This window comes from Dromiciops gliroides, chromosome 5 (assembly GCF_019393635.1).
Source record: "Dromiciops gliroides isolate mDroGli1 chromosome 5, mDroGli1.pri, whole genome shotgun sequence".
Lineage (NCBI taxonomy): Eukaryota > Metazoa > Chordata > Mammalia > Microbiotheria > Microbiotheriidae > Dromiciops > Dromiciops gliroides.
This window is the reverse complement of record NC_057865.1, coordinates 55,385,780-55,399,892: the sequence shown is the minus strand read 5'-3', so window position 1 is coordinate 55,399,892 and position 14,113 is coordinate 55,385,780. Positions and strand designations below refer to the sequence as shown.

The 14,113-nt window shown below is 43.4% G+C and overlaps 1 protein-coding gene across 1 annotated transcript in view; it reads right to left on the bottom strand.

The window, feature by feature from the left end:
* Positions 1–9,229, bottom strand: part of STAM (signal transducing adaptor molecule) — a 72,794-nt gene extending 63,565 nt beyond the window's left edge. The window contains exon 1 of the mRNA XM_043967367.1: positions 8,860–9,229. Coding sequence (XP_043823302.1) covers positions 8,860–9,079 — 220 coding nt within the window. The 5' untranslated portion in view covers positions 9,080–9,229. The remainder of the gene's footprint in view (positions 1–8,859) is intronic.
* Between the last annotated feature and the right edge of the window lie 4,884 nt (positions 9,230–14,113).

The following is a 14,113-nucleotide window of genomic DNA, read 5'->3' as shown; positions in this document are numbered from 1 at the left end:
ACTCCAACTTCCATCTCCTTGTCTTTGGATCTGACTGTCCACAGACCTATAATGTATTCCCTCCTCACCTCAGCCTCTTGGAGTCCCCCTCCTTCTTTAAGACATAGGTCAAGAACCACCTTCAACGTGAAGCCTTTCCCGATTCCCCAACTCCCAACTATCCTGGAATGTATTTAACTACTTTACATATGTTTATGCTTATGTTACTTGCATTTATAAATGTACTTCTTGTCTCCTCCATTATACTGTAATCCCTTTCAAGCACTGATTATTTCATCTTTCATAGGCATACAGTAGGTGCAAACCTTAAAATACTATTAAAAATGTGAGCTGTTGTTGTTGAGTAATTATTTTATCTCCCAGTTTCTGGTCTCTTTCTGGTCACGTAGCTACCAAAATGGCATTCACACACAGGTCAACCTCCCACTAAAAAAGCTGCATTGACACCCCCCCCCCCATACAATCTAAGCACTTCACCCTTGCTCAGAAGGCCCCTCCCAACCTGACTCCACACTCCTGTCCTATACTCCACAGAACCACCACCCTGGCCTGCTTGCTGTCCTCAGGACATGCCATTCCATCTCTTCTCTCTCCTCATATCTCCCAGAATCTGTAGCTTCCTTCAAAGTTCAGCTCAAGTGCTATCTTCTTTCTACGTGAAGCCAATCCCATTTCTACAGCTGCTATTGCCTTCCCCTCCCGAGAAAAACTTTGTACATACCTACTACTTAATCTTCCAAATGCCTGTTGTTTCTCCCCAATAGTATGAGCTCCCTGAGGGGAAGGACTGTTTAATTCTTTTTCATACCCAGTGCCTGAGACATAGTACGCATTCAACAAATGTTTGTTAAATTGAATACAATTTTCTTTCTTGGGGGAAAGAAGGCAGTCCTGTGACCAAAAACAAAATTCTTTCTTGATGGTGACTTCATGAGTGCAGGAAACTCTGGGGAAATCCCCACTAGCAGTCTAGAACAAAGGCAACTGTTTTACAACTTCTAGTCTAAGAGTTGAGTGGGGTGTCAAGGAGAAATCAAATGACTTACTGCCAGTCACTGCTAGTATGTGCCAAGAGGCAGCACTTGAACCCAATTCTCTGTCTTGTGGATTGGTTCCTCTATTCACTATTCCAAGCTGCCTCCTTGGAACATACATTATTGCTAATTTAATTTCTTTAGATGGTTAATATATTTGCCAAGTAGGGAATAAAGTTGTACTTACATCTTGGTAAAATCATTATAGTACTCTACATTACAAACCACAGTATTTTGTAATATGATAGCACTTGAGTCCATCTTCAGCTGTAACTTAAGAGCCCTGAATGGAACTTATTCTCTTTCCTATTCTGTCATCTTTCCATATTTTTCTATTCTTATGTTTTGTGAATACTAAGGAAAGTATAATGAAATGTCAAGGTAGCTTTAGAATACAAACATTTCCGTAGAAGAATCTATGAGTATATTCTGTATAGCTGTAAATCTAGTGCTTAATGAAGTATTAAATAAGCCTCTATTATGAAATAAGTTATATTTGGACATGTATTCTAAAGTATGTATAAACATACTTTGACATTTTGATTAAAATAGTAAAAAAATTAACAGAAGTTTTTAAAAATGTTACTTTTTTTAAAGAGCCAAAACATTTGATTGCTTCTTGAAAGTAAATGTCACAATATAACTACATTCCAATGAAATTTTTAAATATCTTTCAATTTATGAAAAACATTATAAAAGTTTTTTCATAAATGTCATCAAAGTATTGGATCTCAAGTGAGAAGTCCAGGGCTCAGAAACCTGCTTTGCCACTTTCTACTTGTATGACTTTGGAAAGATTCTTAACTTCCCTAAACCTCAAGAACCTATCTGCAGGTTATAGATTGGATCCAGGGGTCAGCAAACAACTTGAGGGCAGCCAAAGAATTTTTTTTATATGTTTAAATAAAGCCTTATTGTATTTAAACATGTAAAAACCATTCTTAGAAACTGAAGGGGTGCCACAGTTTCCAACCTCTGCATGATCTCTGATCTCATGATCTCTTCCAGCATGTGTATCTATGGTTCAATGATCCATGGAGTCAAGCAGGATGTCAAGTTCTGCTTCTAACACCTATTAGCTATATATGTGACCGAGGGCAAGTTACTAAATGTCTCAGTTCTCCTTGAAGATTTGCACCACTGGAGGGAGTTTCACTAAATCCCTACACGGATAAAAAAAAAAAGTCCCAGAAAAGAATATAAACCACTTAGAAAATAATTTTATAACTTTAATAAATTTAAAGATTTTATAAAGAACTTTATACCAAATAAATTTTATCTACTAAAACAAAACTAGACACAACATGACAGTAAAGAAACATTTCTATAAAATTACAAAAGGATAAGAGTAGTTGTGTTGTCTTTTTACCTTAGAGAGAAGATAATAGGTTTTGGGCCAGCACAATTTATAAAATGTTCTCATACAGATTCATGGGCACTTTGAAAATAAGAAGGAAAAAAAGAGATTCTGGACACTTGGCAGTTATGAAAAAGGGGCCTTATTATCTATCAGGCTATGTTATAGTAATGACCTAGCACTTACCTGACAAGCTTTTACTATGTTATAAAATCTTTACAAGATGGAACTGTATTTCATATTTCAGTTGTACCCTACAGTATCTGGAATAGTTGTTGTTGAGCTATACAAAGGAGAAATATTAAATACTTGTTGAGTGACCATTGTTTGTAGTGTAACAGAACAAGATTTAGTGGAGTTTACCTTCATAAAACCTAAATAACTCTGACCCTCATAGATTAGCCAACAATAGGTCCCAGCCCAGGCCTCATTTTGCCAAAGTTTGGCCTCTAGATGGCTCAGGGTAGGCCTAAATAGTAATTATATCTTTTGGTCAGAAAACCTGAAGATCCTTCCCACCCCCCAACCCCTTTTTATCTTTTTTTTTTCTTTTTTGACTAGGTAAAAGAGGCCTTTGCCTCTTTTATTACCTAGACTTACTCAATGGGCAGAGATCTGTGAAAGGCCTTAAATTAAAAGGCCAAGGTCTCCCACTGCATCTCGGGACCATCTCCAGTTGTGTACACACGTATGTACACACACACACACACATACACACACACACACACACACACACACACACACACACACTCTCTCTCTCTCTCTCTCTCTCTCTCTCTCTCACTCTCTCTCTCTCTATTTCTATCTCTATAACCTGCCACTGGACCCAGATGGCTCTAGAGGAAAGAGAGAGGCTGGTGACTTTGCACAGCCCTTCCTCATTTAAATTCAATTCATTGCAAGTCAGGACATCACCTCCTGGATGTGACAGTCCTCTTCAAGAATGAAGGACAAAAACAACAACAGGATTTCTGCCTATAGGATGGAGCTTCACGGGGTTAACTTCTGTTGATCAAAGAGGACCTGAGTTCAAATCTCACCTCAGACATTTACTAGCTGTGTGACCCTGGGCAAGTCACATAACCCCAATTGCCTTAAACATCCAGGGTCATCTCCAGTTGTCTTGATATGTATCTTGCCAATGGACCGAGATGGTTCTGGAGGAGAGAGTGAGGTTATTGACCTCCCTCACTTAAATCCAATTCACTGCAAGTCATGACATCACCTCCTGATGTCATCATGGTCCTCTTCAAGAACGAAGGACAAATAACACTCTTTTCTCTATGTTTTTGTGACACTGCTCCCTCCTAGTTCTCCTCCTCCTACCTATCTGACAGCTCCTTTTCAGTCTCTACTGGATCTTCATTCAGGTTATGCCTGCTAAACCTGGGTTTCTCTTCTCCCTCTATACTATTTCACTTGGTGATCTTATCAGCTACCAAGGATTCAATTATTATCTCCATGCTTATGATTTTAAATCCACTTATCCAGGCCTAATCTCCCTGCTGACCTCCAGTTTCACATTTCCAACTGCCTATTAGATATTTAGAAATGGATTGTCCAGTTGACATCTTAAACTCACTGTATCCAAAACTGAACCTATTACCTTTTCTTCCAACCCCAGCCCCCTCTCACTAACTTCTCTATTAATTTTGAGAACACCATCCTTCCATTTCCCTAGGTTTTCTAGTGGCAAGCTTGATATCATTCCTAACTTCTTACTCTCTTTCAGACTTCACCTCCTCCTCCCACCCCCCAAATCCAATCTGTTGCCAAGGTCTGTCAATTTCACCTTCCTAAAATCTTTTGAATTGTGTTATTTTAAAAATTGCTATGGGGTAAGCATATATTAATTAATTATACCAATCCAAGGATTGACCATATGTCTCCCTAACTTCTCATGGTCTTAGGCAGAGGGTAGAGAAAGGAGGGAAGGAGCTTTAGCATCCTAGTTAGCTAGAGCAGGAGAAATGCCCCAAAAGTCCCAAGCTATCTCCCAGAGAGACAGCATGTGGTCTCAAGGAGACCCAAGAGAATTAGTGAGAGAGACAGAGACCATGTGGTCTCAAGAGAACCAAGAGAAAAGCTCAGAAGACTTTCCCTCCATAGCATCTTCCGAGGGCTTTTTTATCCTCTTTTGATAGAGGCAGGTCATTACACATTGATCAAAGCTAATTGGTTAGCATCATTCAATTCCACTGGTTGATTTGATGTGAAGTTAGTCTACATTAAAATGAACTCCAGAATTACATCAGGGAAAAGAATGCAAAAGACCCTCACTTGAGTTGTGATTTAATCCCATCAATTAGAGCAGCTAGTGGGGCAGACACTTACTATCTTGTGTGAGCCCGGGCAAGTCACAACCTCAACTGCCTTAAACTTTCAAGGCTATCTCCAGTCATCTTGCCAATGGACCCAGATGGTTCTGGAGGAGAGAATGAGGTTGATGACCTTGAAAACCCTCCCTCACTTAAATCCAATTAACTGAAAGTCAAGACATCACCTCCAGATGTCATGGTCTTCTTGGAGAAGGAAGGACAAACAACAACAACAATCCCATCAGTCCTTCTTAGATATAGACAAAAGAATCTATCTCGATTCCTTTTGTTCCCTTGGGTTTGTCCCAGAGGAGATTTGATTGAAGTTTCTCAAGAACTAGGCTTGGGGGGTGGGGGTGGGGAGTGTTGATGAACTGAGAAAGTGATCTCTTGGGTCCCCTAAGAAATCTATTATTAATAATTATTTTCTCACACAATTGCCCCCCTTTTCTTCTCCAATACTTTCACTACAGGGGAACAGGCCTTCATCACTTCCCACATGGACTATTTCAACAGCCTGCTGTTTGGTCTCCCTGCCACAAGTCTCTCTGCACTCCAGTGGATCCTCCACTCAACTATTATAGTGATCTTCCTAAAGAATAGGTCTGACGATGACACTTCTACTACTCAATAAATTCCAAGCATCTTTGACCACCTATTAAGTCATCCTCTTAGAAAACCAAAACAACTCAGAAATTTATACCTCTTCAATATACACGCTTCTCCGGCTGGAGAGTAATGAGAGCTTCACCCTACTCTTCTATGTAAGGAGGGGCAGACATTTCCCACCTGGCAGCCCACCAAGCTCCCTTCCCTGCCCCCCTGCCCCTTGCTTACTTAGCACAGTTTGTGGACTATAGAATAAATGTTTTTGACTGACTGGATAACCTCTTCAAAGGCAAGACATTCAAGGCACTTTTCCCCAAAGGCTAGTAGTAATGGCAACTCTGAAGAATTAAGCCTGCAGTTATTAACTCAGGTCTATGGTTATGCAACTTCTTCATACCTACAGCACTCAAAAGTTCCCTAGAAAATATTAAATACAGCCAAGTAGCTCTTTTAAAAGTAAGAAGAGTAGAAAATTACTTCAAAATCTAAAATAGGACCCTCCTTCTATGGAAGGCTATAAGGAACTTAAAATAACAAAATTCAACACCTAGAAGCTTCAGAGGTCAAACAGATATAGTAACATCAAAGACCTTTATAAAGTAAGTGTACTTTATAGCTTTATCAAAGCATCAGAAACTTCTCACTTACATCTAACTTTTTGTATCCCCAATTCTGTCTTTTTTTCTTTTCTTTTCTTTTTTTTTGGTGAGGCAATTGGGGTTAAGTGACTTGCCCAGGGTCACACAGCTAGCAAGCGTCAAGTGTCTGAGGCCAAATTTGAACCCAGGTCCTCCCAACTCCAGGGCCGGGCCGGTGCTCTATCCACTGTGCCATCTAGCTGCCCCTCCCCAAATCTATCTTACAGGACTACTGTGGTTATATTAGTATTGTTTCTGTTCCCTCAGAAAAATTATGTGCAAAGTGCAGTTACCAAAGACATTCCCAAAGCAATCTCCAAACTTTTTTCCCAGGAGCTCCTTATATCCTACCTCCCTCAGGCCAGAAAAACAACTTGCTGAACTAAGCAGAATTTTCTGCTATTATTATCAGTGAAACATCAACACAGTAACACAAAAATGAGCACCTTTCAGACTTCCCAACATAAAGATCTTCTCTGTTGATCTTCTCCATCTCTATCCTTAGAAAGGCAACAATGGAACGGTATCTGGTTCCCTACAGGAGATGTAATCTTTCCATGTTCCTTCCAAGGTCTGGGCTTCAACCCCAAACTACTTCTTCCTGCTCTCATCTGTTCCAAAGGCCCACTATCATACCTGGGCCCTTGTGTGGTAGGGGGAAAAAAGAAAAAGCAACAAATTAACTGCTTTCTTGGTCTGACCATGTCACCCCCCTGTTCAATAAAGCTCCAGTGGCTTTCTTTAGGGTGAAATATAAAATCTTCCCTTTGGTTTTTAATGCTCTTCATAACCAAGGCCCCTCCTACCTTTCCATTCTTCTTACACCTTACTCCTATCCACATACTCTGCAATCCAGTGACTCGGACATCCTGGCTGTTCCTAAAACAATGCTGTGTTTGAATTTTGCTGTAAACACTCCTTAGCTAAGTGACCATGAGCAAGTAATTTAACCTCTCTGTGCCTCAGTTTTGTCATCTGTGAAATGGGGGTAGTATGAGCCCCTGGACCTTGCTTAGGCTTGTCATGGGGATAAAATGAAATCATATTTATTGGTCGAGGGTTTTGAAAACCTTAGAGCACCCTATAAATGCTAGGTATTATCTTCAGAACTCCTGTATTTTCACAGGCTGGCTCCCCATGCCAAGAATGCTCTCCTCTGGGGGCAGCTAGGTGGCGCAGTAGATAGAGCACCAGCCCTGGAGTCAGGAGAACCTGAGCTCAAATCAGGCCTCAGACACTTAACACTTAGTAGCTGTGTGACCCTGGGAAAGTCACTTAACCCCAACTGCCTCACTAAAAAAAAAAAAAAAAAAGAATGCTCTCCTCTGTCTTCTGGCTTCCCTGAAGCTCCAGTTAAAATCCCACCTTCTGCAAGAAGTCTTTCTTTAATGTTAATTATTTCCCTTGGCAACAGTAGCCCCATTTGACAGATAAGGGGGCAGCTCAGGTGGAGCAATGGATGAAGCACCAGCCCTGGATTTAGGAGGACCTGAGTTCAACTCTGACCTCAGACACTTGACACTGACTAGCTGTGTGACCCTGGGCAAGTCACTTAACCCTCACTGCCCTGAAAAAAAAAAAAAAGACAGATAAGGAAACAAGGTCAAAGTAATTAACCATGGCCAAACACTTAGTAACTGTGCCAGGTTACAATGAATCAATCAATCGATATTTATTAATCACCCACTATGTGCCAGGAACTGGAGATACTAAAGCACAGGAGATACAAAAGGATGCAAAAGACAGTCCCTATCCCCAAGAAGCTTACAATCTAATTCCTGACTCCCAAGTCCTGCCTTCCTTCCTGTCACCTGGCTTTTCGTCTAAACCGGGGCTTCTTAAACTTCTCCACTTTCTTTTTGCCTAAGAAATTTTTATGCGGCCGCAGGTATACAGGTATATAAAATAGGCATACATAACCGCTTACTGGTGCCAAAAATTTCCCCACGGCACATTCAGTTACTCGACCCCCAGTTTTAAGCTTTGGTCTAAACAATGTTTACATTTTCTCTGGCTGTCCCCCAGGCCTCGGCTCCAATTACTCACTTCCTTAGCTTCCTTTAAATCCCAACTAAAATCTCACCTTCTCTTTCCCCAACTCCTCTTAATTCTAGTGCCTTCTCTCTCTAATTATTTTCTATTTATTCTGTATATACCTCACTTAATTTGCACGTAGGTTTTCCCCATTAGATGACAAGGTCCTTGAGTGCCTCTTTTTTGTACCCCCTTCCCGGGGTGAATCTGATTGTTTACATCTGTTTACACTGTAAGTGATTTGCTTTGTACATATTTGTTTGTATCTCGTCTCCCCCATCTGACTATAAGCTCTTTGAAGTCCAGGACTGTCTTTTACCTCCTTTCGTATCCCCAACACTTCGAGCAATGCCCGGCACACAGTAGGCGCTTAATAAATGAGTGACTGATTATGGTGGATGGTATCAGGTCCCTCAAACCGCCTCTCCCTTTCCAAACGTGAGGCACAGTGAGCCCAACCCGTTTAGTCAATAAGCATTTATTTGGCACTTACGATGGGCCAGTCACTGCACTAAGAGGGGAGAATACAGAGAAAGACAATGTAGTCTCTGCTCCCACGGAGCTCCCAGTCGGAGTGATAACAAAGATACAAACAAGTTCAATTGGAGATAATCGATAAAGGAAAGACCTTCTGGGAACACCGTCCCCACCCCCAGATGCTACAACTTCCGAGCCCCAGGTCTGTGCCCGGAGCCGGCTCCGTCTCCACTCGTGACCTGAAAGTCGCTCCGGGGTGCGCGCCAGGCCCGGGCGCTGGGATGGGCCGCCGCATCGCGCCCCGCCCGGGGCCCGGTGACAGCTGCGGGGACCGGAGGCCGGGGCCCAGGGCCCGACGCTGGGGGTCCGAGAGCGGCCTCGAAGACTCTTACCCACATCCTGGTCGAAGGGGTTGGTGGCAAAGAGAGGCATCTCCGCGGCGGCGGCGGCGGCGGCGGCGGCGTCTCCTCGGAGACGCCCGGACACGGCGAGTGCCTCCTCTCCCTCCTCCGCTCTCCCCAGGCGAAGGCGAGCGCGGCGGCGGCAGCTACGGCCCTGAGGGGAGGTGCGGGGCGGGGAGGAGGGAGGCAAGGGTCCTCGGATGCGGGGCATGTCGGGAAGCGGGGCTGCGCCCTCGCTGCCTACTCCCAACCCGAGCCAGGGGAAAAATAATTCCAACCGCCCGACGCTCTCACGAGTGCTTTGAAACAATTGCCCTTGACCGTGAACGCAGCCCGTATTTTCTCCTTAGGTCTTGGTTCACCCTTAGCGCGACCCGGCTTCTTCAAGGGCGAGGTCCTTCAGGCGCGCTGCGGCCAGCCGGCCCGCGCGGGGAGAATCTCCGCACCGCTGAAGAGGAATAGGAGGAGCGGCCGCGGAGGCCGGGGCTGAGACGGGCTCCGAGGGCCAGCTCTTTTGCCCGGACACGCCCAGGAGCCCTCGCCGCGCTTGGGGAGGAACTGCCCGGCCCCCGCCGTTCCTGTAGCGTGTTGGGCGCTCTGGTTAGCGAACCCCCCGGCCGCGGTGTTCCCAGAACCTCGCGGTCTCCTCCTCCTCCTGAGGCGGGGGGCATGGCCGGCCGCGGCCGGGCCTGCGCAGGAGCACGGGCGGAGAAGAGAGCCGGGCCTCCCGGGCCCCATTCCCTGCGGGCCCCCCGGCGGAACCCCCCTCCCTACAGGGCTGACCCTGCCGAGCCCCGGAAGCGTGCGGACGTGCTCGGGGCCCGGCGCGGGGCAGGGCGGGCCTGGTCTCTGCGGGGCGGCCCCTGCGGAAACTCTTTGAGAAGTCCCTGTGACCCCCTGAAAATGAGGCGCCAGAGTTCAAATCCTGCCCCAGACCCTTCCTCCAGTGTGACCGGGGCAAGTGAAGTTACAGCGTCTGCCTCGGTGCCCTATCTGTGAAGAAGGGCTCAGGATGGGTTGGTTGTGAGGATCCAAGGAGCCAGTATTTGTAAAGCTCAATATGAATGCCGATATTATTAGATGAGCGTCTATGGAACTCAGGCTTGCAAGCTTTACTTTGCGGATCCTCTCCAAACCCTGGGAGTTAGGCCCTTTTATTCTAATTTTAGAAATGCGGAAACGGGCTGAACGGGATTAGGTGTTTTGCCCAGGGGGTCATAGTGGCGTCCAAGAGTCGAGATTGGACTGGTCGTAGGTCTTTTTCACTTGCAAGATAAGTCCCCTGCTTTGTTGGCCTTTGCATTGTGTTTTAAGAGTTATGTTCCAAAGACTCCACCAAACTCCCAAAGAAACCCATGGCACGGGAAAAGTGGTTAAGAACCATAGCTCTAGGGGGCAGCTAGGTGGCGCAGTGGATAAAGCACCGGCCCTGGATTCAGGAGGACCTGAGTTCAAATTCGGCCTCAGACACTTGACACTTACCAGCTGTGTGACCCTGGGCAAGTCACTTAACCCCCATTGCCCCGCAAAAAAAAAGAACCATAGCTTTAGAAGGAGACTACCACTCAGGAGAGGTAATAGTTGAGTCAATGAAAGGTTTTGAGAGGGAGCTTTGCCCCGCCCCCTCCCCAAAATAATAAATTGTTGGAACTACGAGCTACAGTAGTCATGAGGCATCATTGTTGGAATAAAATGTGAGATGTGAGTTAGGGATTTCCCCTTTTTGCTGCCATGCTTCTGAAAAACCTCACCGCTACATCTCAGAAAAGACCCTTCTCAGAGGAAAGGAAAATGTAATACAGTGACACTTATTTCTAGATCGAAGAAAAGAAGTGAAAGAACTGTCGTCAGAAGTTAGTGCTCCCACCTGGAGGGTTGGTAATTAAGTCACTGAAATGTTCTTACGTTGAAGAGAATGACACAAAATACGGTTTTCATTCCATGGCACTTAAAGTTATCCTCAGAGGACTATGCCATCACACAGTAGAACTAGTGGTGGGCCAAAGAGGTTATTGAGCAAAGAAAAAAGCAGTTGTAAAATGCAGTTTCACATATTTACAGAAAAATCTCGGCTCCATAGTTTTACTCCTCAGGTAATTTAGGGTTTGTTTGTTTTATTTTTTTAAAAGCATCAGGAATCATCCAATATGAAAAACATTCTTTCCTCCTCTCAAAACCTTTCCCCTCCCCCCATGAGCTCAGATATCACTTTGTTTTGACTCTTCAGTGCACCAGATCATAGATTTAGAACTGAAAGATATTTCAGAAATCACCTACTCCAACCTCACCTGTTTTAAAATAAATTATAGAATTAGTTCTATTTTTGCTCTCACCTTCCCTCACCCATTAGAGATGAAGAAAAAAAAACCTTGTTTTCATATAAGCAGAGATAAGCAAAACATTACTACATTGGAGAGGTCTTAAAACGTTTCTCATTTTGCTTATTCATCTCTCTGTCATGAGGTGGGCAGCATGCATCTATCATGCCTCTGGAATCATGGTTGGTCATTGCATTAAAGCAAATTCTGAATAGGTGATGGGGGTCCTTAGGTGTTCCTCTTTAAAGAATGACAAGTCGCTGGGCAGCTAGGTGGCACAGTGGAAAAGCACAGACCCTGGATTGAGGAGGACCTGAGTTCAAATCTGGCCTCAGACATTTGACACTAGCTGTGTGACCCTGGGCAAGTCACTTAACCCCCCCCCCCCATTGCCTCACACCAAAAAAAAGAAAAGAAAGAAAAAGAATTATAATTCGAGCACACAATCCAATGAGATTAAAATGGTCTTTTATTTGGAGGCTAGAGAAAGAGACCAAGAGGGAAGGCAAAGACTTCACCTGGAGGGGAGAAGATGATTTAGGGGTGACCACCTGACAATGAAAAGTGCCATTTGCGGGTGGGGAAAGCTTGAATGAGGAGTAGCAGTCCTGGCTTCTGGAGTTATCTCTGTCCCCTGTTTTATCAGACAGCAGCCATGTTTAATGAGTTTATCTCCCTTTTTTTTTTTGTGAGGCAATTGGGGTTAAGTGATTTGCCCAGGGTCACACAGCTAGTAAGTATCAAGTGTCTGAGGTCGGATTTGATCTCAGGTACTCCTGACTCCAGGGCCGGTGCTCTATCCACTGCGCCACCTAGCTGCCCCTCCCTTACTTCTTAGGTATGTCCATCCTTTAGCTTCTCAAGGAGAGTTACCCCAGACCCGTATCATTAAGAGATCATTTTTTTTTAATGTTGATGTTATAAACTTTACTGCTTACTTCTCTCTGCATCACTTTATACTAGTCTTCCTAGGTCTCTCTAAAATTATCTATTTCTTATAGCACAATAGTATACCATGACATTCATATATCATAATTTGTTTTAAATTTTGTTTATTTAAAATACAAGAAACCACTCTTGAGGGCTTAAGTGATTTTCCGTTGGTTGTTAAGTGGCAGAGACTAAACATTTTGAACCCAGGGCCCTTGATTTCATGTAATAGTGTGCTTTACACTGATCAAGTCGTTTTATTTAATTCATTTCAATAAACACTGAACCTTTAGTCAAGACACTGTATTGATTATTGGGGATGGAAAATCAAAAAACTGCCTTGGCGAAACTTACATTCTCTTGGAGAAATGCAAAGTATATGTAAGAGGATATCTCACTTGTGTGAAAATAATTATTAATAATGGATTTCTTGGGGGACCCAGAGATCACTTTCTCAGTGTCTCCCCGCAATCCCCCCCACCCCCTGCCAAAGTCCATTTCTCCTAGAGGAACTTTATTAAATCTCACCTGGGACAAACCCAAGGGAACAAAAGGAAAGGAAGATGGATTCTTTTGTCTAGATCCTAGAAAGACTGGTAGGATTAAACCTCACCTAGCTAATGGACTTTGCCTTAAGCAATTTGAGTGAGTCTTTTGCATTCTTTCCTCTGATGTCATCTCTAGAGTTCATTTTAATGTAGACCACCTTCAAGTAGTAATGGAATTGAGTGATGCTAACCAATAAGCTTTGATCAATGTATAATGACCTGCCTCTATAAAAAGAGGATAAAAAAGCCCTTGGAAGATACCACAAAAGGTCTAATAGGGCTTAAAGGGCTTCTGGGGAGCCTTCTGGGCTTTTCTTGGCTCTCTGGGACCACCTGTTCTCTGCTTCTCTTGCAGTCTTCTGGGTCTCCTTGAGACCACATGTTGTCTGTCTCTCTGGGAGTCTGCATGGGGCTTTTGGGGCTTTTCTCCTGCTTGAGCTAACCGGCATGCTGAAGATCTCTCCCTGCTTTTTCTACCACTTGGCCTGAGAAGTTAGGGAGACAACTGGTCAATCCTTTACTGGTATAATATCAATAAATTAATATACACTTACCCAAAACTGATAGTTATAGAAATAGTAATTAATTTTTAAAACCACATACTTTACGGTAAATTCTCTGAGGTAAAGGACCTATTAATCAACAAACATTAAGTGCTTACTATGTGCTAGGTATTATGCCAAACAATGGGGGTGTCAACACAAACATGAACCAGTCCTTGCCCAAGACATTTATATTCTGTAGCTGTCTTAGCTTCCTGTCTCCTGCCTTCCCCATGTATTTCAGATATTTATAGATATTTAATAAAGTTTTTTCTTTAATTTTGCTCACAAACACTAAAGTTTAGCAAAAGAAACATAGCCAGCTATTATCAGTGCTTGAAAAAATGTAGGGTATTCAGCACAAATGTTTGGCTTCTCTTACCATGACAGCCCCACCTCCCATGGTCTCATACATGTTCTCTAAGCCACAAAATGCTTCCTAAGTGTAACAGTTGATGGGGCTTGAAGCTGATTAGGGTTTGGTTGGGTTTTTTTCCCAAAGAAACCTGCTCTAATTATGCAGGTAATTGCTATATATCCAACTCCTGGGCAGTGCCTGAGGCACACTATCAAAATGGCGTTGTGAAAGAGCCAAGCACTTAGGGAAAAGCATCTGGTCTTGTTTCATACCAAAATAATGAGATAGAACTCGTCAGTTGCCAACAGGGATCTGGTGACCAGATTGTTTAAGCCTTGATCATCAGGGATATATGCTAAGTATGACATGGCAGCTTTGTAAGTCAAACAGTGAAGAGTATACATCCTGTTAATCATCTATTTCCTAGAAGGTTTATTTATAAAAATTAATATACCATTTATTGTATTATTAAGAATTTTGAGCTACATTTAAAAAGTTCAGAATTATTTAGAAGAAAACCTAAAGAATTCAGAAAAATTATAATGTTCT